At 44.7% G+C, this 25,827-nt stretch overlaps 1 protein-coding gene across 1 annotated transcript; it reads left to right on the forward strand.

The window, feature by feature from the left end:
* Positions 1 to 1,300: 1,300 nt before the first annotated feature.
* On the forward strand, positions 1,301 to 22,198 carry LOC149870379 (uncharacterized). Its single transcript, XM_090036128.1, has 8 exons — positions 1,301 to 1,492; positions 1,931 to 2,061; positions 3,311 to 3,486; positions 5,000 to 5,154; positions 6,537 to 6,743; positions 8,003 to 8,097; positions 17,788 to 17,912; positions 19,807 to 22,198. Exons 1-8 carry the CDS (start codon positions 1,424 to 1,426, stop codon positions 20,043 to 20,045), a joined length of 1,197 nt encoding a protein of 398 aa, XP_089892254.1. The 5' UTR covers positions 1,301 to 1,423; the 3' UTR covers positions 20,046 to 22,198.
* Positions 22,199 to 25,827: the final 3,629 nt, after the last annotated feature.

The raw sequence follows: 25,827 nt of genomic DNA on the forward strand, positions 1-25,827 counted from the left end.
TTATGTTAAACAAACTGATTTAAATTGCACACTGCTTGAGGCAGAGGCCTTTTCTACATGTATTACCCTATTGAATACACTGCCAGTGTTTGTTTTAAAATGGTCAATCCAAAAGTGCTTTCCACTCTGAATTTTTACAAATAGGCATAACACAATACCTTCATTGTCAGACCCTGCTCTCACTGAGCACATGGAAATGAAGAGCAAATTTGAAAACACTAATCTCAAAAAAAACAGACCTGTAGTAATTTGCATATACTACCTATAAACTTAATTCATACAGACATGGTGCACCATACCTTTTTTTGAAAATGTTGCAAGTTTTACCACAGGCATTCCATAAAGACACTTTTAAGCAGCACTTTTGTACTTACTTATATATAGTATGAACCAGGCATGTCTACATGTGCATTAATGCACCATAATAATAGGGGAAGGGGCTGCAGGAGGGAGAAGTTGGGGGAGGGGCAGAGGGCAGGGGGCTCCTGACCTCCCCAGATTTATTTTCCCTGCTGTAGCAGTAGGAGGGGGACAAATTCAAAGCAAATCCCCAGTAATTAGATTCTATACCTGGATAATTATAACATGTATAAGTTATCCATATATAAAGTCTAATTATTGGTGGTGGGGAGGGTCATCTTATATTCAGGGTCATTTTGTATTCAAGTAAATACACTATTTACTTTCTTCCCAAAGAGTGCAGGATCAACTCCTAACCAAAGTTCTAGAAGGACATGGAAAGATCGATGTTATGTACCAAGGGAGTAACCTATTTCAAAGGCCTTCCAAAAATGGAGCTGCTGATCAATCTCATTTTCTGATGCTCTCCTGATGAGCCTGACAAAAGAACCTGAATCTTATCTTGAATGTTATATATAGGTGTTATTAAGACTCAGCTGCACCAAACATGATTTTAACTGTGATCTGAGGTGACTGCCCAGATTTTCCACATGAGTTCTCATTTGGTCCCTATTGTCAGCTTTTTCTATACAGACTGCCAGCTGTTAAGAATGATTATGATTTACAGAGAAGCCCATCACGTTAGACTGCATGTAGCAACATGTTGAGCCACAACTTTTGAAAAATTAAATTGTACTTCATAATGCACCAAAAAGAAGAAAAATTAAGATTTAGAAACTTACTAACAAAATATCTGAAGTGAGATCTGTATTCTAATTAACCAAACAGAGCCAGGATTTCATCTCTGGGAACTATCTGCTATGTGTTTTTGCTTGAAAAGACTGAAATGTTGGTAAGGTGATGGTGAATGGTGTTCTTTTGGTTTTGAAGGTACGTTGTATGCAGAAATCTGAGTCCTGGAGCCATTACAGTGTGGAACATAGTGAAATCAAAGTGCAAAGGCAATGCAGTAAGAGTGGAGAGAGGGCTGGTGGAGAACACAGACATTGTGCTGGTTAGAGATATGAAACTCTTTGTCCTGACAGACAAGGGGATGGCTCCCTTTACAGACCCTCCACTATCCATTTTTCAGGTACTAAACACAGCTTTATTCAAATTTTGTGAGCATGTGCATGTGCATTCACATGTGTTTTAAGTTACTTACTAACTCAGTGCCCAACCTTTTAGTCCCACAGGCCAGATGGGTAGTGCCAAGCCCATCCACAGGCAGGATCTGGCATGCAGGGCCAGGATGCCCAGGGTCCGATTCCACCACATGGTAGCAGCTTGACCCAGGCCTGATTCAGCTATGCAGGGCTTGAAAGTCTGGCTGCAGGGGAAGAGTGGCCAAATTTCCCAACCTGTGGGGAGTCCTGCAGGTCAGATGGTCTGGCTCTGTGGGCTGGCTTTGCCTCAGGGCCCAGGGGTTGAACACCCCCTGCGCTGAACTTGAAGCTAACAAGTAAGAGATGCTTACTGATATTATTCATTATACAAAGCAAACAACTTGGTTTCCTTTATGATTCTCCAGACCCTTCTTATTTATGACCTTCTGAAAAAGAAATACGTAAAGAAACAGACAGGCCTTTACATCATTCCTTGCCAAAATCATGAGTACAAGATTCTTGAGGGAGAACTGTTACTTGGCCTCTCTGAGAATAGGTAAGAGGTTATTTTGGTTCCTAGAAAGGTGGTACAAAAAGCTTCACATGTCTCAGTTAACCCAGATTGTACAGTCATGATATGTTCAGTTAACTAAATGCGAGTAGAAGGCTTGTTGGTATCATAATTCAGCCAACTCTCTCTTTTTGTAAGTGATAATGATTAAATATTTTCATTAGTGTTTGGCCCCAATTCATTTTCTCCTAAAAGCCATCAAATGCTTAAGAGTTGTAGAAGTAAATAAGATAGACCAATTTCTGTCCTTAATTAAATCCACAATATCTCATTGCCATCAGTGAGATAGCTTGGGTTTATCTGGCAGCAGTACTTGGCCCTCTTATTTGGCTTTTTCCACTGATTTTAAAAACTTTTTTTTTTTAAATGGGAAACGTCCTGCTCTTAGAAATTTAAGGCTAACAGTGTGTTATGGTTAACTACTCCCCCACCTTACTGGCTTGAGAGAAGCAACAAAGATTGGAGGTTTATGGTCCCTTAAGCTAAATCTCTCATTTGCACAACAAAACTGGATAAAATGGCTTCCCAGAAGAAAAAGAGCTAATGTTGAGCCTTACCAGAAAAATAAGTGTAGTGGAACAAAACCAGCAAATCAATCAAAATAGAGGTTGTGGGAACTATAAAGAGATTCAGGGTGATCTCCAGGCTGTCCTGGTAACACAAGCAGAACATGACATCCCTAATTTGATATTACTTTAAAACGCCACCTGTTTGTTTAGGTTACATGTTTCTAAATAAAACTAAAGACTGAACGTGAACAGGGCAGAGAGGTATAACGTCAGCTTCTGTGCACTCACCTGGCTGAGCATGGTGTCTCTAGACCAGCGGTTCTCAACCTTTTTAGATCCAAGGCATCCCTTGATAAGTTCAAGACCCCCCTGAGAAAATGTCAGCTCTTAGCTTTCACTAATCTTTTGACTACAGAGAAATAATAGAGCAATTCTTCTGTTGCGGAGAGCTCAAAAAGACCACAACAGGTCAGAAGGTTTTTAATACTATGGATTCTCATTTGAAATCACTTGAGTTAATCTTGTGAATCGTGTTTGTGCATGTGACAGTGCTAACATTGCAGGGCAAACTGCAACACCCTTGAAAGGCTCTCAAGGCATCCTAGTTGAGAATCACTGTTCTAAACTTTGTGTGGCTTGAGAGGATGGTTTGGAAAAGCTCTGTTGTTACTAATCCCAATGCAGTATGGTTCATGTGAGGTCAGAGTATATTCCTATCTGTTCAGAGACCATATGATCATTTGGAACTTGGAAAGTGGATTTATAAAGGAGCGGATAAGGCCAGAGTATCAAGACAAGCCTCCCTTGCAAACCATTCTGCCTGGCCAGCTTGTGTCAAAGGACACTGTGGACCTATACAAGGATATGCTGCTCAAAAGGGAAAGAGGAAAGGGAGCCACAGGTAAGCAATGCCTCATTTTCACTTAATTAAGGCTCTAGTGCCACAAATGAAATGGTGTTGTCCAGAGGAGTGGAGTCATATGTTTGAGAATGAAATGTAGGCAATTCAAATGAAATAAAGACACAATGCCACATAAGCTTCAGGTGACAATGTTGTGTTTTGGCTCATACCTGTAAGGCTAAACTGCCTATCCCATGCCTTGGAAGGGAAAACTGGAGAGGAAGCAAAAAGCCTCCAGAACTTTCTGTGCAAAAGAAATGGCTTCCTCCAAGAACTACCAGCACTAATTGCCCCAAGGGAGGCATGAAGCCGCAGCTATGGCTATTTTATAGTAGACAGTCACAGATTCATGTTGCACCATGCTCCACAGTGGTCCAGCATTGGCTGTTCTCAATAACTCCCAATGCAACTCCAGTCAAAACTCCTCTTAGCATGGTGTGGGGCTTAGCCGTGCCCTCAGTGTCACTTAAGGGTACCATTTGGCTCTTACATTATTTGAATGCAATTTGTGTCATGTGGTTTAATACTGGAGCAAGTCCAGACTTCAGCTAGGTATGAAAAATACATTTTGTTACATAGCTATAGATATGATTCACAAGAATGTCTCATCAATACTATAATAGTTTGTGTATGTATGATATGCCCAAATGAAAATCTTGTTAAGCTTAGCATCAGTAAATAGGAACCACTGCTTGTTATTCATTGTGATAATGAGTTTGAAACTTGACAACCTGTTCAAAATTAATTTGTCTGGATCTTCATACATGGACTCTCTTAATGTCCCTGATATATCTACATGTGCCTGCAGACTTCCTATGAGAAACCCAAGATAGAGAAGCCAGAGATGTTATCTAAAGGACTTTTATGAGTCTCAGGATGATGAGCCTTGAGAATTTTTCCTTTTCAGACAGTGTCTCTATTAGCTCCTCTAGGAAGCTCTAGAGTTGACATGGATTAAACTAAACAAGGTGGACTCCCCATACAGGCACTCTCTGGATCCTAATGGGGCTCTTTTCATCATTTAGGTCATTTAGATATCTTGGTTTTATTTCTGTTTACAGAATACAGTGTTGTTTTCTTGGCTAATTATTTGTCATTCTATTGGGGAATATATTTTGAAGTACCTACATATCTCCAACTTGCTCTCTCAATCAAACCATCTTTTATCATGAGAACAGAAGTGGCACCATAACATCCTCAACTTCACTGTTTTGACTTCTGAGTAAATGCAGAATAATCTCGAATTCACCACAGCTGATGTATAGTAGTTACTTATGACCAAAGGAGTAACATCCATTTGAAATACAGCAGAGATGAAGGAGAATGGGCCAGAATAACCTTAAGGCTTTTGTCCATAGTGATTCCCTATTACTACGTTAGGCTGCTTCCCCACATGGAATTTTGTTCAGTGATGTGGCCAGCAGATAGATTCAGACTGCTGCCTGACAATCTTTCCTATAAAGATCTTTCTACAGTAGCTCTACCCCTGTTCTTCACATCAACTTTGTTTTAGTACTTCAGGCCCCCCAGGGAAGGCATGATAAAAGTAAGAAAGGAAAGAAAAGGAGGTCAGACAAAAATGTAAGAGAGGACCCTGGAAAGCTACAGCAGCTTGCAAATGAGAAATATAATGCTATTGATGAGTACCTGCTCAGTGGAGATGAAAAGGTGAGGATTGGAACAATGACATTAGTATACATGCAATGACATGTACATACGTAATGATAAAACTTTGCATTTTTATGTGGTACCTTTCATCTGAAACTCTCAAAGTGTTTTAATTTAAGGGTGCACTAATTAAGCCTGTTTGGTAATTACACTTCAGGCCTAAACATGCTGAAGCTTTTCTGCATTTTTGCAAGTAGCTTTCTTTACTTGAGTAGCTCTTACATCTGTAAAAGTGGTTGTAGGATTGAAATGTAGGACTGTAAAGTCCTTGAACTGGCACTGAACCTTTAATGCATCTAGTAAGTACACTGCAGACACTAGAATGCAGATAATGTATTTTGCTATCATGCTAATTAATACAAATAGTATTACTTGATGTAGCAAAAAGTTTTTCATTATTTGATATGATAAAATTGTTTAGCAACACAATAGAAAATTAATAAATATAACTATTATTCTTAAACCCCCGGATTCTATTCTGGTTACTAATATATGCATTTGGTAAGGCCCATGACAATTTCACAACCATTTGAACTTACTATCTTTGTCTCCCTTTATTTTTTCTTGGACTCCCCTTTTACCTTGTCATTGTTCCATTGGTTCTGTCATGATTAGCTCCACAGGAATAGCTTGACATAAACAAGTGTTTCAGAAAAGAGCCTAATAATGTTAATAACTAAGCAAAATATCCATTTCGCGTAGGGCTGTGGGATGTCCCTTGGTTTTTAACATTTAAATAAAAAAAAAAATCATTATTGTAAGTGACAGCCATATTCTTTGTCAGAGCAAGGTTTTTAATTGTAAGCAGAGTATATTATAATTGTAGCTAAACGTAGAGAATTATAGTTAAAATTCTTTTTTTTTAAGTCTGTAAAGTATCCAGGATATTAATTAGTAAGCCCTGCTGTTTTGCCGCTGTGCTGTTAGTGGTTTATAATGAACAGGATCACACTGGTTTACTGTTCCCAGGCCTGCCTAATGCGTCATTGTGAAAGGATTTGGTTTGATTTCTGTCATTTCAGGATTGAGCAAATAGCGAAACCAATTAGCATCCTCTTTAGAGAAGCTGGTCACTATAATAAGTCTATATGTGGAGCTCTATGGGAAACTAGTTGCAGAAAACTACTGAGAGTCATTTAAACAATGTTATAGAGTTCATTTTTTTATTGTAACTACTACTCTTACCACCACCCACTCAAAAGGGGGAAAATGTGCTAAGAATATTTCTAAAGAAACAACATTTTTCCAAAAGTATCCATTTCATAGTCTACTTTGGTGAAAATCAAGTGAAGTTTAAAAAAGAAACAAGGATTGTAACAAGTCTGAATACAGATGGGTATTTAAACACGTGACTGAAATATCAGAGATGTTTCTTCTCCCAGGTAATAGTGTGTTCGTATTATGCACACCACCTTTCTGTGTTCAGTTTGAAAACCCTGTCCCACCTCCATACACTTGAAAGTAGGACATCCATGCTCTTCTTGCACAATGCCGCTTTGACCTATACTGGCAACTACCTGGTGCTTTCCAACTACAGTGATGAGGAGAAAATCAGCTATATCACATTGTGGAATTTACAAACTGGAAAGGTAACATGGTTTCTGACAGCTTTCAATAGTTTATTCCATAAAAGACTGTAAAAGCAACACACAACTTTATCAAATACAAAGCAGAACTTCTGTGTTTACTTAAAACCAAGATGAGGATTTTTTCCCCTAATCAGAATGGGGGGGGGTGTCAGGGGGAGCTCCATCTTGGATTCAAATACTGGCCAGGGCCAGAATGGCTTATTTGGCAGGGAAAGGGGCATGCAGCCCCTGGAGGGGACAGTGGGGATGGGGGAAACTTGCAGCTTGCCTTCCCACTCCTTACCCCTGTGCCTATGCCTGCCACCTACCCCCTGCTCTTCCCCACTGCCTGCCCCTTTTCTGCTTACCTTCTGCTCTGGCTCTGGTCTCTCCAGCCCCAACCTGGCCTGGCAGAGCTGATGCTACTTCTGGTTGGGCAGGGGTAAGGCTGAGACTGGGACTGGGATGCTGCTGCTGACTGCCCCAGAACTGAAGCAGAGCTGCAGAAACAGTAAGGGTGAAGGGGTAGGCAGGGAGTTGGGGGCAAGCACAGGGGAATTGGACAGACAGAGGGGCATGGGGAGACAAGGGGTGGGGAAAGCAGGTTTTGGAGGCAAGAAGCATGGGGGCAAGGGCAGGTACAGGCACAGGGGCAGGTGACGGGAGGCAGGCGAGCAAGAAGCAGGGGTCTGGCCTCTTGCCATCCACCTCTGGTTTTCCTACCACAGCAGTGAGGGGTACAAATTTAAGACAACCTTCCATTAAGCAGATTCTGTACATGAAAAATTGTAACAGTTATAAATTTTCCATTTATAGAATCTAATAACTGGGGTGCCACCTTGAATTTTGGTAAACATGGTATCTGTGAATGTTTGAATCATGGGACTCTTCAATGGTCTTCAGAGCAAGGATTAGTTTGAGATTCACCCAAAATATTGCTAAACATGAACAGATTCCACTTTGCCAGCTTCTTTATGAACAATTTGCAAACAAGAAGAGTTGAAACTTTTTGCATGAAACAAATTATTTTCTGAGAATGTTAGAACAGTTAAAATCTGATGTATAGTATTTTGATCCATTCTGAAAACCTGCTTAAAATACTTCAGTGTACACCTGAGAGAAAGATGCATTTACTAAGCCATGTAAAATGAAATATTCCTTATTGGACAACTTTTTTCATATTGTATTCTTGTGAGGACTCATTAGAAACATACAGTAAAACAAGTAGCTCTATTTAAGGAACAGCTACTAAAAATAATTTCTTCCCCCTAAATTTGTAGGTTAAGAAGAGATTAAAAAACGAGCCAAATGTGTGCTGTATGGCCATTACAGATGATGCCAGTCGGATTGTTTTTGGTGTCATGGTGGAAAACAGGTAAAAGATGTTCCTGAACATATCATGGTTTCTTTATACCTGCAGTACAGTTATAGGCCTGGTTCTCTCCTACACCATGATGTTCAGGAGAAAGGGACTGAGACAGCCCTGCTTCTATTTCCCAGTCTACCTGGACTGATGCTAGTCAAAGAATCCAGCAGAACACAAATGGGGAATAAGTAGATTTTAGGCCTGGATCTTGCATGTCTGGAATAACTGCTTTAAATTGTATTTGCAAAATTCTTCCTTTCCCACACCACTTAAACCAAATTAATAAGAACTAAAATACTTTCTATGGTAAGAAATTATGGTGAACATATGGCAGATACTAGAATATATTTTCAAGATGAAAAAGAGAATTTCTGGAAATTCTGCTCAGATTTTCAGATCATCAGAATAAGCCAGTGTCCTAAACAGGAGATTAGCAAGGGGTTTGCCACTTGTCAAGAATGAGTTGGGTGTTTTGTTGGGAATCATGTATTACATCATTAAAGGGTGAAATTTTAAGCTGAACAATATTTCAGTTCTTGAGGCAGATGTTTTCATCACATCTGTGCTTTCTTTACAGTGCATCTAAAGTGAATATCTACCAACCTAAAAGCTTTACGGATATCCCCAGGTAGAGTAGATAGTAATCATTCTGCTTTAGAAAAACCTGAAAGTCTTCAGTGACAAATTCAGCATGGTGAAACTAAGGGCACAGACAGAAGTTACATTTGTCACATGATCAGCTCCCTGAAAGTGCTCTAGAGTTGTACTGTAACACATGTGCGTGGCTGCAGAGCACTTTAGAAGTGGCTGATGGCATGATAAATTAACTCTCAAGTGAGGCATTAGATAAAGATGCTCTAAATTTGGAGTGCCATAGGGAACTTCTGTTCCCTAGGGTCAATCTGTTATGTAATCAGGGCTGGGCTGCCTCAGCCTGGCCATGCTCTGCCCCCAGTGCTGTCTGCAGGAAGGGAGAAGGGAGGGGGAGTGATTTGTGGGCTGGAGTTTGCCCAGCCTGAGCTTGGGGGTGTGGATTAGACCCTCCACACCTTGTATGCCCCCAGCCTGCCTCCTCCAACTCAAGCCAGGTAAACCCCAGCCAGCAGCTCACTCCCCCTTCTTTTTTCCCCCCACTCCCTACCTGTAGACAGCACTGGGGCAGGGGGAGCAGCAGCACTAAGGGAGACAGGCTGCAGGCAGGTCCCATCAGCTCTAAAGTGGAGCTTGATTGATCCCTTCCCCCAACCCAACAGGTTACCATCCACTGGAGGGGAGGCGGGGGCAGTGAGGGGAACTAACTCATGGGACTTTATGTGAAGCACCATGAGTTAGAGTGCAGGCCTGCATGTCTGTCAGTGCCCTAATGTACTTTCACTGTCTAGCCACAGAGTGCATGTCTATACATGCAATTAATGGCACTGGATAAACTGCTGAGCAATGTGCATCTAGGACAACAGAAAATTGAGCTGGGAAGGAGCAGTTTAGGCAAAGGCCACTCCTACCCTACTCTGCCCCCCTGCAGCAGCCAGGGGGAGCTCCAGACGCCAGCATGGGGGTCTGCCATGGGCTCCAACTGGTGGTAGCAGTGTGGCTCAGCATCTGGGGGCAGCCCCAGGCTGGCAAGGAGCACAGGGGGTCAGGACTAGGTAGCAGGTGGCTGCATTGGGCAATGGAGGAGCTGGCTGGGCCACAGTGCTCCTTCAGCTGCCAAGCCAAGTGGCTAGGCAGCAGGCAGGAGTGTGGCCCCCTGCTGGCTGGGCTGACTAGGTGCAATTTATATCCACATCAGTGTCTACACATGTGTTGCTGCATAGTTAGTTAATAACTCTGCAGTAGGATAGTACTTGTATTTGAGTACTACCCTGCTGCAGAATTTATTCATTTTCTGCAGCCTAATGTCTCACATATACATGTGCCATGCTAACTATGCAGCAAATGTCTTGTGTAGATGCCCTGGGAAGTTGAAACTTGTACCTCTACACAGTAATTAGGACTATGGCATTAAGGGAAGTTTAGTTCTACAGAAGGAAGATAATGCCTTCGCCACCACTTATCTTAGATTCGGAAGACAGATCTAATTTCTGTCAGCTCTGAAAACCCAATGGACAAATGATTCTGCAGGGACAGCTGTATCAGACCACTGCTCAACTGCTTGCAGTGATCTTTTCCTACATATTTATGGCTGTTATGCCCCCATCCCTTCTAGTGTGCGTAGATTTTCCTTTCAAAAATATTTTTGATTTATACAGGTTGTCTATACCTTTCTATATATTTTTGAAAGGTAACCAATAATAATGAAAGTGTAAAGAATGGCATTCAAAGAACTCTTAAGTCTACAGAACTCATGCTTTTTTCCCCAACCTCCTCATTCTTTTCCAGATATAGCTCACTACATAGGCCACACAGTGTACATGAACAAAATTACGGCCCCTCTACTGGAGGTATCCTTCCCTAGTAGCATAACTACTGGGGGAGAATAGGGCATCAGCCTCAGGCACTAACTTAATGGTGGCACAAAAATAGCCACTGCTGCCCAGGGCACACAAGCGCTTAGATGTGCCTCTGCCCCACTCCCTGTTGAATAAAGGTATTATTTTTGAGTCAGGTATCCCTGTTGCTCTTAACAATTGTGGGTTCAACACAAAGAGAAAGGCAATCTCTAAGAGATAAAGGGACCTAAAGTATGAAAGATTTACCAGCCATGTCCAATGAATTGTACCTGGAAGTTAGTTAAATAGAAACTCCTCTAATATCTACATAACACAAAATCATCCAATTAGACAGCTACATTTTATACAGCTTGAACTTTAAGTGGTTTTCTACAGCCCCACTGGAAGTGACAAGGGCATAGATTAAATTCATGAGGGTGACATCTGGCTCCCAGAGGAATCATAGTTATACCACATTTAATTGTTTGAATATCAAATCTCCAGTTCACAAGAAACTACGTATTTCAAAACTTCCCCAAAATTGTGTTTTGGAAACACTAGTACATGGCTACAAACCCAGTTCCCTTTTAAATGAGCAAATAGCATTTACATAGCAAAAGCTAACTGCATAAGTGACAAGTAGAGTTATTTACTTAAATTTTAGATCCTCTACCCTGTTCCCCAATTTGTCTTGTCCTTCTGAGCATGCTGTATTGTGATCCTGTCCTGCAGGCATTCACAACTACAGACACAAAACACAATGAGGGAGCAAACCCCTTTTAATGATTCTTCAGGCTGGGCTATAATGGAGGAAAAGGCAGTGAACAGCTACACGTGCCATTTATTTGTTGAGTAGGCAGTGAAATATATCACCAGGAGAAACAGCAGCACAACAGTCTTACTAGATCTGTTCCTTACTGAGTGTTACTCAAGTACTTGGCTTAACTCTGGTTTCTCTTCAAATCAGGTTGACTAGATGAGCAGATTTGTGATGTGCTACTTCACAGTTCACCTTACTGCTAAAATCATCTTTTATACGGTTGCAAAATATTGTGAAAACAACAACAGAGTTTCAACAGTAGTGGATCTAGGATTTTGAAAAAGGGAGGGGGGTCCAGATGGTAGGCAGTGGAAAGCACGCTGAATGTGCACTACACAGTCTTATTGGTATTAATACCATGCCAAGGAATCATAGTGGTGCAGTCACACACCCCGACTACACAATCTCTGGATCCGCCCATGTTTCAGTTGCTTTCTGTAAACTGCTTGAGACATTGACAATAAATCTTGTGTTCAATGCATAGACCCTCATTCCCTGGAAGAAGGTTATAGCTGTGTCAGAGTCCAAGGGCTTGGGCCTGTGGGCCCTTCCTCACTTGTGGTTCCATTGAAGACTCGAGCATTGCTAAAAATACAGACATCTTCCAGTAAGATATGCCACATTAACACATTGTGGGACTTGCAATATGGCTAAAATGAGTAATAGTTCCCAACTTAAAAGATTCAGATGTAGTTGTGCCTGTCTTTGTCTGCATTTATTTAGGCACTAAGACTTGAGAGACAAAGACAACCTCACCTACCTATTTGAAGAGTGCCTAGGGGTCCAATTAAACAAACAATCAGGGATCCTGGTTTTTCCTGATAAAAATAAATAAATAAATAAATAAATAAAACCGCAAATTCTCTGATAAGAAATCCAAAATCCATTATTAAAATTAAAGGCCTCCCACAGCCTCCCTGGCTCTGCTGGTGCCCCTCACTCCCCCCACAACAGCCTCCCAGATGCAGGCAGACACAGACCCACACATGCAGGCACACACCCCAGCAGGTAAGTATGTGTGGGGGGGAAGGGTGGGGGAGATCAAGAAGGGAGGGATGTCCTGTGTCTACTCCAAGAAACAGGGCCAGGGGGGTGAGGACAGCGGTGCCCCTCTGCAGCTGCATACGAACAGGCTGCACATGGTGGCCACCACTGCCACACCCTAAGCTGCCATCCCACAGCCAGCTGCACAGCTCAACGGGCAAGCTTCATGGTCATGGCTCTGCAGGCAAGAGGCGCAGCAGCAGCGGCATGGGGTGGTGGCAGCTGCATACCACCTGGCTGGCCAGCTGTGGGGGAAGAGGCTCTTACAGTGGCTGTGTAAGAGTGGCTGTGTGTACAGCCTGCACACGGTGGCCACCAACACTTTGCTGCTGCTGTGCCCCTTGCTTGCAGAGCCGTGCCTGCAAAGCTGTGCAGCTGACCATGGAAAGGCAGTGCAGGGCACAGCAGCAACTTCTGTGTGCAAACCCCCACCAGCCAGCTGGCCAGCTCATGTGCAGTCCACAGAGGGGCACCACTACCCTCACCCTCCTGGCCCTGGTCCCAGAGCAGGCACAGAGAGCAAGCCGAGGCGAGGGCAAGGAGGCACTGCAGTGTGCTGTGTGGGACCAGAGGCACCTGGTACACCCCTCCTCTTCCCCCCCCGTAAGAAGGAAAATATGGGCATGCGCTAGGGGAGAAACCACTGCCGTGTTCCAGGATGTGCTCAGTCTCTGCCCGCCTTTCCTGCCGGATCGGACTGAGGCAGAGGGAGGTGTTGGAGGAAGCCCCACATGGAGTGTTTACCCAGCCCACAGGCAGGCACCCATGTCTTCCCCCAACACCTATTCCCCTCAGCCCCCTGCCAGCTTCCCCTCCCCCAGCACTGCCCTGCATCCCATTTACCTTAGGCTCCAGGAGCAAAGAATGAGCTTGAGCCCAGCCTTGGCTGACAGACTCAGGCCCTGCCCTTCCCCAACTTCCTCCCTCTCCAGGCAGGGCTGGGGGTTTCCCACCCCTTTTGCAATCAGCTCTTGCAGGCTTGAACTCAGTCAGCCTGCAGAGCTCTTTGCAAAAAGGGGAAATCCACAGGTTTCTCTGCTAAAAGGGAAAACCTGTGTTTTTTTCAGATAAAAAATGGGAAATCTGTGGTTTTCTCCATTTTTCTGTGGGAAATGGAAAACCCGGATCTCTGCTTATAATAGCTTTTCCACTAATCTTAAGAATTGGCTATATGGAGGGGATATCAATGGGGAAGTGGTGATCATAGTCTGGGCCCTGTGGGCCAGATAAATGATGCAGGGCCAGTCTGCAGGCCCTAATCAGGCCCCATGCCATCCTCACAAGCTGGGATGGGCCCCATGTTGCCTTCACCCAAGCAGAGCCTAGTCCTGGCTGGATAAAGGTGGGCCCCCATTAGAATGACCACCTTTTCCAAATTGGAAGACAGGACGCATGCCCCCCCCACCTTGCTGACAGTATTACTGCCCTTCCTCTGGGAGCCCTGCGCCAGCCGTGCACCACCTGGCAGCAAAACTCCACACCACTGGGGTCAGGGTTGGGAAACCCCAAGACTGCAGCAGGCAACCCACATCCACCCCACACACAATTCTGAGATGCATGCAGGAGTGGGGAGCCACCCCCCTCCACGTGCCCTGCGCCCCCTCATGAGCCACCTGTAGCAGTCCCACTCTGCCCTGGCCCCCCATCCACTGCCCTGGCATGGCAACATCCCCAGCCCCTGCCCCAATCCCTCCCTCACCGTGGGGACCTTGATCTGCCTCCCCATGCCTCCTCCACACTCCTCTCCCCCCCCCCCCCGCAATAAACTTACCTGCAGGGAAGTGCTTTCCAGGCCACCCAGCTCTTTCCCAGTCATGTGCATAAATAAAGTTATTTATGCACATGACTGGCGCCCTATGTCCCACTCCCAGCAACCTCTTGCAGGCTGGATTGTTGCCCACCTGCAAGGGGAAACCTGGATCCCTGCACAGTGCTGCAAATTCAGGACAAATGCTGTTCTGGAGTCGTACAGTCTGGGACTAGATGTTCCCATTTCAATACTGTTCTGCCCAACTAAGGATGGGTGGTCACCCTAGCCCCCATTGGACCCAGCCCCATGGGGCCAGGGTGAGGCAGCAGAGGATTATAAAATCTGATCCTGGCCAGGTGGATGTAGTGTGGGATCCTGCACCTCCCCTGCCCAAAAAGGATTGAGCCCCAGGGACCCTACAGTGCCCCTGCTAGTTGGGACTGGACTCTGGGGACCCCACCCTCACTGTATCTTTGAAATCTACCTGTGTACTCACTAGTGTACCACTTCAAATTATTCCAAGTAGCATAGGGGACATATCAGTAAAAGCAAGATACATTTGGTTATTAGTGATTTTTTTGCTAAAAACTAGACTTGGGTCCAGAGGTGGACTGATACATCAGTCCATATAGTATTCACACCAATAAAAGGAAAATTAGCAATCGGCCTTTTTTGGCTGATGTGGCCAATTATGTCACTGATAAATGTCACATGCACGTGCATAACTGCACCATGCATGTAGCCAGGAGTGCAGCCCAGCAGCTTGGAGAGCAGCATCTAGCTGCTAAGTCTGTGTGGGGGAGAGGGACATGGGGAGGAAAAGGGCGGGGGGCAGATTAAGGGCCCTGCAGTGAAGGAGGGATTGAGGCTAGGGCAGGGACTGCACAGCTGGGGCAGGATGGGGTGCAGGACAGGGCTGTCTCTCGTCTGGAGGGTGCAGGGGGAGGTTCCTGCCACTCTGCACATCCCTTACATGCCCCAAATCTGTGCACAGGGGGAGGGCAAGCTGCCACTACATGCTCAGGGCTAAAGGCTGCATCAGCCTTTTCCCAGTGGGGGAGCTGGGCCTGGGCTGTGCTCGGAGTGGGCAGGGGTGGACAGTGGTAGGAGAGGGGGCCTACAGCAAATTTTGAGGTGGCTATAGCTCCCCACCCATAGTTCCACCTCCACCTCCCAGCGCCACTGCCGCCCACCCTGTCCCACCTGGCCTGACCACAGCCTGCCCTGGGAGTGCATACAGCAGTAGAAGCCATTCTCACTCCCCACCCTCCCCCCAGACAAGCTGCAGCTCCATCCTACACCATCTGTACAGCACCTGCCCCTGCCCCAGCCCCAATCCCTCCCTCACCAAGGGGGGGCCTCAATCCACCTCCTCCCACATCCCTTCCAGCCCCCCACACCCCTTCCCCCAACAGACTTACCAGCCAGATGCTGCTTTCCAAGCTGCCAGGCTGAATATTGACAATCGGATTGGTATCGGCCAATATGGCTGGTTAATAATTGGCCATATATATCAGCCCAGAAATATCTTTATTGGTGCACCCCTACTGCTTCCCCTCAAATGGCACTGCTGCCACCAAGGTGTGGTAGTCAGGACACTCCTGAATTTCTCTAGAGAAATTACCATATTTACTCATATCCAAAACAAGGGTTGCGTGCATGCATGTTTAGCCCTTTGTGTCGAATCTGAGTACAGAAGAGAGTGAAGGTAACTGCTGCAGTTCCAAATCCAGCCCCACCCCAGATGCAGGCTCAGAGTTGGACTTGCAGCTGCTGGATTTGCCATTCTTACCCCCACTGCAGACACTTGACTTCCACACTGCTTGCCCTGCTGACTCCCATGCTGCAGTGGTGGGTGGAACAAATTTAAGATTACTCTCCAATAATTACACTAGGAAAAATAAATGTATACATTTTCCATGTATAGAATCCATGTACTGGGGGGTTATCTTGGATTTAGATAAATACAGTAACACTTAATATCACTTTTCACACACTCTCTGTACTATCATGTTATCATCTAAGAGTTTGCAAAAGTCTGAGCACGTACATTGAGACAGGAAGCGGCACACTAAGAAAAATATTTAAAATGCCTTGATTTTAAGAGAAAGTGGCTTGTCTGTGAATACTTTGCTATCTAAAGGACAAAAGCAGCATTGTTAGGTGCATCATAGACTTTAGTGGGTAGAGACATGACAACACAGAGATTCGCTTTTAGTTTAACTGGTCAGGGCCTGTGTACTTGGAACAGAGTGATGTTAGTTTTGTCCCAGAGTTCAGAATGACTGGTACTCTGCAGCATGATAATCAGAAGTCACTACATCACTATGGATTATGAAGAATGGCCCCAAAACATCCTTACATTCACCACATTAAAGTGTAAGGGTGCTAAGCAGAACACCCCCAAACCAATCCTTAAATATTATTAATGAATCAAGTTTTACAGAATTCAGCATCTAGATCGAGCTACCACTTCTGTCTCTAACAAGTGGAACTGAGGTAACAAATTACACTAAATACTAAGGGATAGATTAAACATACTGGGTGCATCTACATATGCTCTTTAATGTGAAGTAGACTATTTTACTGCACATTAAAGTGTCATGTAAAAAAAATGTAACATTACACTAATGCACAGTAAAAGTCTACTGCGCATTAAGCATCAGTAAAAAAAAAAGCATGCAAATGCACCACTGCTCATTAGCACAGCCTAATGCACACTAGAAAAGGCACATTAATGCACGTGTAGATGTTCCCACTAGGTAACATAATGGAGTTGGGCCTATCAGTATAATTCTATTGCACCCTCTCTCAAGTTTGAGAACTATTATTACAAGCATGAACGATGCGCACCCCCAGTGGCTGTGGCAGCAGGAGTGTGGCAGCAGCAAGCAGGAGAGCTCCTGCAGATGCCACTGGCACTGTTGGCAGCAGCGGGGGTAGTGGTGGCAAGCGCTGTTGCCAGCAACATCAGTGGCATCCAGCAGGGATTGTGGACCACCCACAGACGCCACTGGCGGTGTCAGCGGCAGGGTGGCGAGTGGTGGCTGCCTGTAGGCACCACTGCCGCCAGCAACACCTGTTTGTACAAGGTGCACCGCCACACTCAAGGCGTTCACCCCCTACACGTCACCCCTGATTACAAGTTGAGTAGGTCTTTCTCCTCCTCACTGCTTCATCCAACTTAGTCCTAAAATAAAGATGATTACAATAAAGATCATGACTTGAGTAAATTGGTATAGGAGTGGAGTGTACTTAAGCATCTAATAAGTGGAACTGAACGCCTCTGCTCCAGCATGTCCTCAATAGATTGTGAGTCACTCTTACACATTTTTTAAAGTATTATTTACTATTTATCGCTCTTTACTGATCACAAAGACTTTTCTACAGATAAATATCCTAAATTGTTTGAAATGCAACTAAATCAACATTTCAGTTTTTCAGATTTTCAGAGATGCCCCACAAGCCATTAGTAAGAGGATTAATTTGTATCTATAGCTGAACTGTGATGATAGCTAACTCTGGTAAATCACTGACTTTACCAGGAGCTAGAAGTATTGCCATCCCTTACTATTGTTACTAGTAAGGTGCTACTTACCTTTAAGTGTCTTGTTTTTATAGAAGTGACTGAGCATGTTTTTGTTGACTCCTTCTAGGATTAAAGTTTGGGATCCATTTGAACATGGGCACAAGGCTATTTCAGGTTATGAAAGCCTTCATCTCACTGTGAACAGCAAACTGCAAGTGTTGGAAGGAGGTGCAAAAGCAGTCCTGCTTGCAGGTATGTGAAACTTGCATTAGCCTCCTGTTACACTGCCCAATACTACCCTCCCCATCCTTCCCCAAAAAACTACAACTGGGACTGAGTGATAAATATGAAAACCAGATACACACTCTACCTACTTTTAACTGCACTCTTTGTACTAAATTGGAGGTAATAAAGCTGAGAACTTGTACAGCAAAAGGGGAGTGCAGCAATTTAAATATGCAATTATTGTCCTTGAGCTTTGGTACAAATGAAATACTAATTTTAAAAAGAACTTGGCATGAATTCCATGCAATGCCTTAGCTTACTCCTGACAGTTTATTGGTAATTTTTATATGGTAAAATGTTTTTTAAGCAGTAGTTGGCAATGCTGTCTCACGTACATGTCGATGTAATCTAAATTTGCTTCACCTACTGACCACTCTAAGGGTTCACTTTTATTCAATGGAGGATGTACAATTCAATAGGGAAAACACAGAAAATTATGCTAGTGTCTCACCACAAAAAAGAAAGCATGCTCCAAGACCCTGTTTTTATCATCTGCATTCAGGCAGAAAGAAAAGGCATATCAAAAATCAGAAAAGGGACTATGACAAGAAGGGCAAGGAAACTAACAGCACCAGAATATCCACATATTCAACAAGGAGTTAGAGATCTGGGTGTTCTTTGCTTAGTGCTGGTCTAATTTATTCTACACTTTTACTTTCAAGAAAGAAAGAAAGAAAGAAAAGTTTCTCTGTTCATCTCCATCTGATTGATCATTAAAGAGGAGAGCCAGACTCTGAAGCTAGCATACAGTTTCAATTGCCCATTTTAAAAGCTTATACTACAAGGGGCAAGAAATGAGATGGGCTCTTATCAGGCACTCATCCTTCTGTGATGCAATATATGACACTAGAGAAAGCTGGGCTGGGCTCTCCTTCTCGGAAAAACAGCTGCATTCTGTTGCCAGCTAGTCCGATAGCTCAAGTAGTGCCAGTCTGTGCTGCAGGGTCAGGCTTAAACACACAAGGAGGTTAACTTACCTTATCTAAATGATGTTCTTCCAATAAAAATGGAAGGGGTAATTACTTAGAATCCAGATTTTATTTGAAAAACTCAGCTGAAATATCTTTTAGTGGGTCTCTGTTTTATTTTGAATTCTAGTTGCTCTTTGAAGTTGTCCTGTCCTCTTCCTGTAAATTGCCTTGGACATTTCTTCGGGAAGGACAATATATAAATTGCATAAATAACTAAATATACCATTAAAAGACCCTTTAATTCTCTTGCAATTTCAATTTAGCCAGTAAGTGTTAATCCCTTATTTCAGGGGATATAATGTTGAAGAGAAGAAATACAAGTAATTTAAATTTATTCTTTGTAGGATCTGGCTTATTTGGGTAGTAATGCTTCAGCTACTACTGATGCATTAGGAATAAAACAGAATAAATAGTTTATCCATTTGCAGCAATGTGTGCCTCAAAAAAGCCTCTAAGCCCCATCCCCCCCCCAAGAAAAACCAAACCCAACCAACAAACCTTTATAACACTATTTAAAAATTAAATTACCATTCCTATGAAGGGAGAGATGGGATATATAAATAATTCTGTCAAACCAGAAGTTTTGGGGAGGGTCTATTCCAGTAGTGCACTTTGACAAAAAAGGTCAAAGACTTTTGTTAATTTTAATCTGAAAATAGGATGTTTTGATCACTGCAGTTAATGAAAAATGCAACCCCTTACAAAGCCAACCTGGTTTCTGGCCAGAGCTAGTGGAATTGTTTTAATAGAATAGTTCTAGGGAAAACTTGAGTCTTTCAAGAGTCCTGTCACAATACTAAAAGCTGCTGGTCATGAAAGGAACAGTATTTTCCATTTTTTTCCAAAAAACAAATGGTTCTTTCAGAGTAATTGTGTTATTTATTTTTTAGGTGAGGTAAGCCTATGGGACTTGCACAGTTGCACAGTAATGTCAGTCTTTACACCTGACAGCAAAATCTCCTGCCTAACAGTAGCATTGGACAGAAAAACTATTCTTCTGGGGGTGAGCAACAGCCCTGCTCTTATCACTTTGAAGACATCCAGTTCTAAAGCACCTGTTAGTTCTACTGAAAGAGACTTATTTGGAGAAGAATCTACTAGCAGTGAAGAAGAACCTGAAGAAAACTAGAAGTTCAAACAGAAAACTTTGAAGCATGCACTCTTAAGGACTGGATCCACAACAGGGACTTAAGTTGGAGTGTTGCAGGATTTAGGTTCCCTAAAAGATAAGTGGGGAGCTGCTAGGAAATGCTGAGGAGAGCATGAACCTGAAGTCCTGCATTTCACAAGGACTTAAGCACACCCCTGCAGTTTAGAGCATGGCATTCATCTTCAACTGGAATTCACAACTGAACCTTCTCCTGGAGTGAGATCCCGCATCCAGGAGGTGCCTCGTGCACAGGAGTTAGTCTAGTAGTTTACCACATAGATGATGCTCAGGCTTCCAGAATCAAGGTTGAATGAGTGGCACACTGTCAGTCCACGGGCTAAATCTAGTGTGGCTGGTCCGCAGGGGTGATGTGGCATGGGGCCATATCATCCAACTCATAGGGCTCCCCCTGGATCTGGGAACCTGTCGGAGGAGCGATGGCCACAGCTTCTACAGCCACTGTTCTCTCACTGCCAAATTTCCAGATCCATGGGGAGCCCAGTAGGCCAGAGATTGAGCACTACTGGGTTAGTTCATTCAGCCAGAATGTGGCAGACCTGGATTATATTGTCTGCCTGGAAACAAAAAAAAAAAAAAAATCCCACAAAAAAAACCTCAACTACATCTCAAGTCTTGGAAGGCAGCCAAAAGCACCAGGCTAGCCCATCCTGAGCTGGGATTCTCAGTCATATTCAAAGCTACTGTATTTATTCAAATCTAAGATGACACCCAATAATGAGATACTATGCAAGGAAAATTTATCATAGAATCAGAGAAGTAGGGCTGGAAGGGACCTCCAAAGGTCCCTAGATCCTGAAGCAGGATCATCCCTACCCCAACCATCCCATACAAACCATAATCTAAACTCTATATAACACCGCCATCAACCCTGACACAATATAGACCTAATACCCTAACCTGCCATAGATAAAGCAGAACCACAGTAGCCAATGCCCTGCTTCTATGAAATGTTGCCAATATATGCTCAAGAGAGCTCAGGCAGAGGGCCACACCCCCTGCTACAGAGGAAGGCAAAAACCCCACAGTCCATACCAATCTGACCATGAGGTAAAATTCCCTCCTGACCCCAGATATGGTGATCAGTCTGCCCTTGAGCAGAGGGGAAGACCCTCTAGCCAGGAATCTCTGGCTTTGGTCCCAGCAGGAACATAGGCACACCCCAGTCAAAGTTCCCAGCCTTGGCTGTAACCAACACTCAATGCTTCTGAAGGGGGCTTAAAAATACCCTGACCCATGTAACAGAAAGGGGCAGTGGGGGGAACCAGCAAAGCCCAGAAGCTTGGGAAATACTCACCCATATCATGGGAAATAACCACCCATAGAACACAGGCATAGCCATGCCTAAATCATCCCCAACCAGTGGCTGTCAACCTCTTCTTGAACACCTTGTGATGGAGAGTCCACAGCTTCCTTAGGCGGTCTGTTCCACTGCCCCACTATTCTAACAGTGCAGAAGTTTTCTGGATACCCAATCTGAGCTTATTTTGCTGCAACTTCAAGCCATTCATCCACATCCTCTTCTCTGCAGCAAGAGAGAAAGTGCTTTTCCTCTTCTTTATGGCAGCCGTTCACGTACTTGAAGACTGCCATCATGACCCCTCTTAAACAACTTTTCCACAAGCTGAACATGCCTAGCTCCTTCAGTCTGTCCTCTCATCCTTAGAGTTCTCCATGCATAGATTCTAAATATCAGAGGGTCATCTTTAATTCATCCCTCTCAATGCTGCAGGTGGGGAAGCAGGTGGTGTGGGGAGGTCAAGCAACTTGTGCCCGCCCCCTGCCTGCCAATCCCACCCAGCCTCCGCTCTGCCATCTCATTTCTACCATTCTAGCCTGGAGCAGTGCGCACAGCCCCACGCCAGCCCCACTAGCAGCCATGCAGGCTGCGCGCTGCTGCTATGGAGCAAAGCTGGGCCATGCTCAGTAGGGTTGTGCAAAATTTCGATGGCCGTTTAGTTTCAACACCGTTTTGACTCATTTTGTGGTTGAAACAGCAAAATCTAAATGAAACAAAGGCCATCGAAATAGCCTTGAAACAAAACAAGGCTAGTCAAAACATTTCAAAAGTCGAAATGTTTCGACCATAGCACTAGGGATGGGAAGTCAGTCCAGCTGGGCTGCTTCACCCCCCCCCCCCCCCCGCCATGATCTAGCCCCCAGCTGGGGTTGGGAACTCAGCCCACCTGGGTTGAGTTCCGTTTCCCAGCCCCGTGGTCCAGCAAAAGAGAGTTGAAACAGCGTCAAAACAGCCTTACTGTTTTGACAAAGCGAAACAGTGAGGCTGTTTCAACTCAAAACTATATTTGATACAAAACACTGTTCCATTCAGACCTCGAACCTGAAGTCAGAGCAGAATAGTGCCGTTTCACAAAGCCCTAATGCTCAGTGCCACAAGCTGCATCATACTCAGAACCTGCCAGCACAGACCAAGAGGGCAGGGAAAGAGGGGAGAAGAAGCTGCAGGGTGCCAGAGGACGGGATGGGGGGGGCAAGCAGCATCCTCAGCATCCCAAGCCACAATAGCTGCTTGTCCCTCCCACTGCTCTCATACTCTACGTTAAGACAAGGGACTTCCTTCCCCATTTTAAATGAGGAGGGAGCCTCATCATGGCAGACCCTACAAGGAGAGGCTACAGAATCTGAACCTGTTCAGCCTTCACAAGAGAAGCCCAAGAGGGGATCTGGTGGCCATCTATAAACTTACTAGGGGGGACCAGCGGAGAATGAGAGAGACCTTGTTCCCCCAAGCACCTCCCAAAGTAACAAGGAATAACAGCCGTAAATTGTTTGAGTAGGTTCAGACTAGACATTAGAAGGCACTACTTCACAGTCAGGGCGGCTAGGATCTGGAACCAACTTCCAAGGGAAGTAGTGCTGGCTCCTACCTTGGGGGTCTTTAAGAGGAGGCTTGACATTTACCTAGCTGGGGTCATTTGAGCCATTTTGTTTCCTTCTCAAAGCAGGGGGTCAGACTAGAAGATCTGCAAGGTCCCTTCCAACCCTACATCTATGAATCTTAGAACTGAGTAAATATGGTGTTCCTCTTTATGTGCAGTGACTGAGATTTAGTGGTCTACACAAGACACTTTACTGTGCAGCAGATTAATCTACTGTGCCATAAAGTATCACCAAGTAACTGTGCTCAAACTACCGTGTAGTAAATTAGTCTACTACGCAGTTAGCTAGTACCTGTAAATACAGGTACTAAAACTAACTGCACAGTAGATACTGCACAGTAAGGCTTGTGACAATAACCAGAAGCAAAGTTGCTCCTGGCCAGCCACACCAGCAGGAGACTCGTTCCCAGCAAGGCAGCTCCTCCCAGGAGCTGGGAGCTGATCGGTGTGGGGACTGGGTCCCTCTCTGCCCCCCCCCACCTCCTCCTCCCGGTGCTCTAGGGCTGGGAGCCCACAGGACCAGGGGGATGAGCAGTGCCAGGACTGGGGAGCTCTTCTTTCCCTGCTCAGCCAGGGGCTGGATGGGAGCTGTCCCACCAGCAGGGCAGCTAGCAGCAAGCCCCTGGCTAAGTGGGGATTCCCTGCCCAGCAGGGGGCTCACTGCTAGCTGTCCCACTGGCTGATTGGGACACGAGGCTGGGAAAGAGCTGCTGCAGGTGGGCACATTTTCCCAGCCTCATGTCCCTGTCTGCAGACTGGGCACAGAGCTAGGAGACAGCTTCCCTTACCTCCCAGAGGCCAGGCCCTGACTCTGGTGCCACTGTCAGCCCAGGGTTGGCACCTGGGGGAGCCTGGAGCTTCCCCTGGCTGCTGTGGGGGAGCACAGCAAGGCTGGAGTAGCCCTGCACTGGACTACTCCCTTTGGGAACAAATTTGCTCCTAATGAGAGCACCTGCAGAGGCCCTGTTAGGGAAAGCATACTACACAGTATTTTACTGCACAGTAATTGCAGGTGTAGATGCAACCACTGGGCTGTAATCAGTTGACACGGGCTGGGAGCAGGGAAGATGGATGTTCTACATTGATGACTAATTAAAATACTTGAACATTCAATGGGTAGGAGCTAGAACCAGGGTCTCTCCTCTCCAAGTTAGTGATACAACCACTGGCTATAATTAACTCTCTACTGAGTGGAACAGCTACCAAGAGCCCCATCATAAAGTAGCCTATAGCCTAGTGACTAGCACATGTGCATTCAAATCCACTCAGGCAAGGGGAGGGAATTATGGGAAACTAAATATGATTGGGTAAGAGGGATGCTGTGCTGCATGCTAACTGGACTGTACTTTGCAGGCAGACCTATAGATTATATGCATAGGTGTGACCTCAGTTGTCCCATTGCTTAGGCTCCTCAAGACTGAGGTTCTTTGAGGCATGTTCAGAGAGAGCCTTTTGTACCCACGTCCTTTTATCCATCCAGTTCTAGTTGCTAAATTATCTACAGACATATAGGCCGCTTACAAACTTGAGAAGAAAAAAAAAGAAACCCCCCTAGCGCTTTACTTTCAGCTCAGCTCACCCCTGCACCAAGCACAGTGCATGCCTGGAAAAGGCATCATGTTAGTTTGACCCAGCTTGCCCAATGTCTGTATTGATTGCACACTTCAGCAGTGCTTTTTGGTACTTATCTAAACAGCTGATTGAACGAGTTTTAGATTAAAAAAAAAGTGCCAAAAATCCCTGCTGAAGTGCACAATGTTAAAGATGCTAGGGAGCCGAGCCAAACTGATCCGTTTCCTCTTCAGGTAAAGTGTTGTTTGGGGGTTTTTTCCTCCATGTCTGTCAGCAGCCGCACTGCCTGAAATCCTGGCCCTATTGAAGTCAGTGGCAAAAATTCCCTTCTATTTCAAACAAACCAGGATTTCAGTGTCTACCTTTACACCTAGTACTACAAACAAAGTCTGTCTGTTTACAAAATTGCTACCGTCCCATCTTAAAGCATCTGTTCACATAAGAAGTTGTAGTAAAGATGTAATTAGCTCCTGTATTTCAGCAAACAAAAAAGTAGCATCAGATGGACATCTCCCCAGGAACAGCAGCAGTTGTTTTTCAAGCCCTGTAATGTACTAGAGATACAGAATTAGTACAAGAAATAATTTTCCTTTTAAAGCAATGAGTAAAATTAAGTCAGTTTAGAAACTGTATAAGCATTAATGTTATAAAAGTAATGTTGTAAACCGTCATCCATCTTCTGACATTCTGCTAGAAAAAGTAGTAAAGTACCTTTAAAAAGCATAATTTACAACTCTTACTTCAGAACATCCCCACTTACAATTCTGTTAATTGCTCTGTGGAAGTAACATGATTTTCTAATCTACTTTTGAGGCACTGTACAGCATGTAAAGTGACTTGACTAAAGGCATAGCTTGAATGAGTAAGAAGTAAAGGTGCACCAATGTATCGGTCCATATTGTATTGGTACTGATAAAAGGAAGATTGTCATAATGGGAATCAGGTTTTTTTGGCTGATGTGGCCAATACTGTCACTGATAAATGCTGCGTGTATACATTCAGCAGCAGCATTCACATGGCCAAGAGTGTAGCTTGGCAGCTTGGAGAGTAGTATCCAGCCAGTAAGTCTGTGGGGGGTGGAAGAAGGTCATGGGGGGGGCAGATCGAGGCCCCCATGGTGACAGAGGGAGTAGGGCTGGGGCAGGTGCTACCCAGCCAGGGCAGGACAAGGCACGGGACAGAGCTGCAGGCAGCTTATCCAAGGGGTGTGGGGGCATCAGCTGCTCCATCTGGGGGAGGCATGGAGAGCATGTGTCCCCCAGATTTGTGCG

The sequence above is a fragment of the Crocodylus siamensis genome, chromosome 2 (assembly GCF_052110815.1).
Source record: "Crocodylus siamensis isolate JL-2025a chromosome 2, ASM5211081v1, whole genome shotgun sequence".
NCBI classification, from domain to species: domain Eukaryota; kingdom Metazoa; phylum Chordata; order Crocodylia; family Crocodylidae; genus Crocodylus; species Crocodylus siamensis.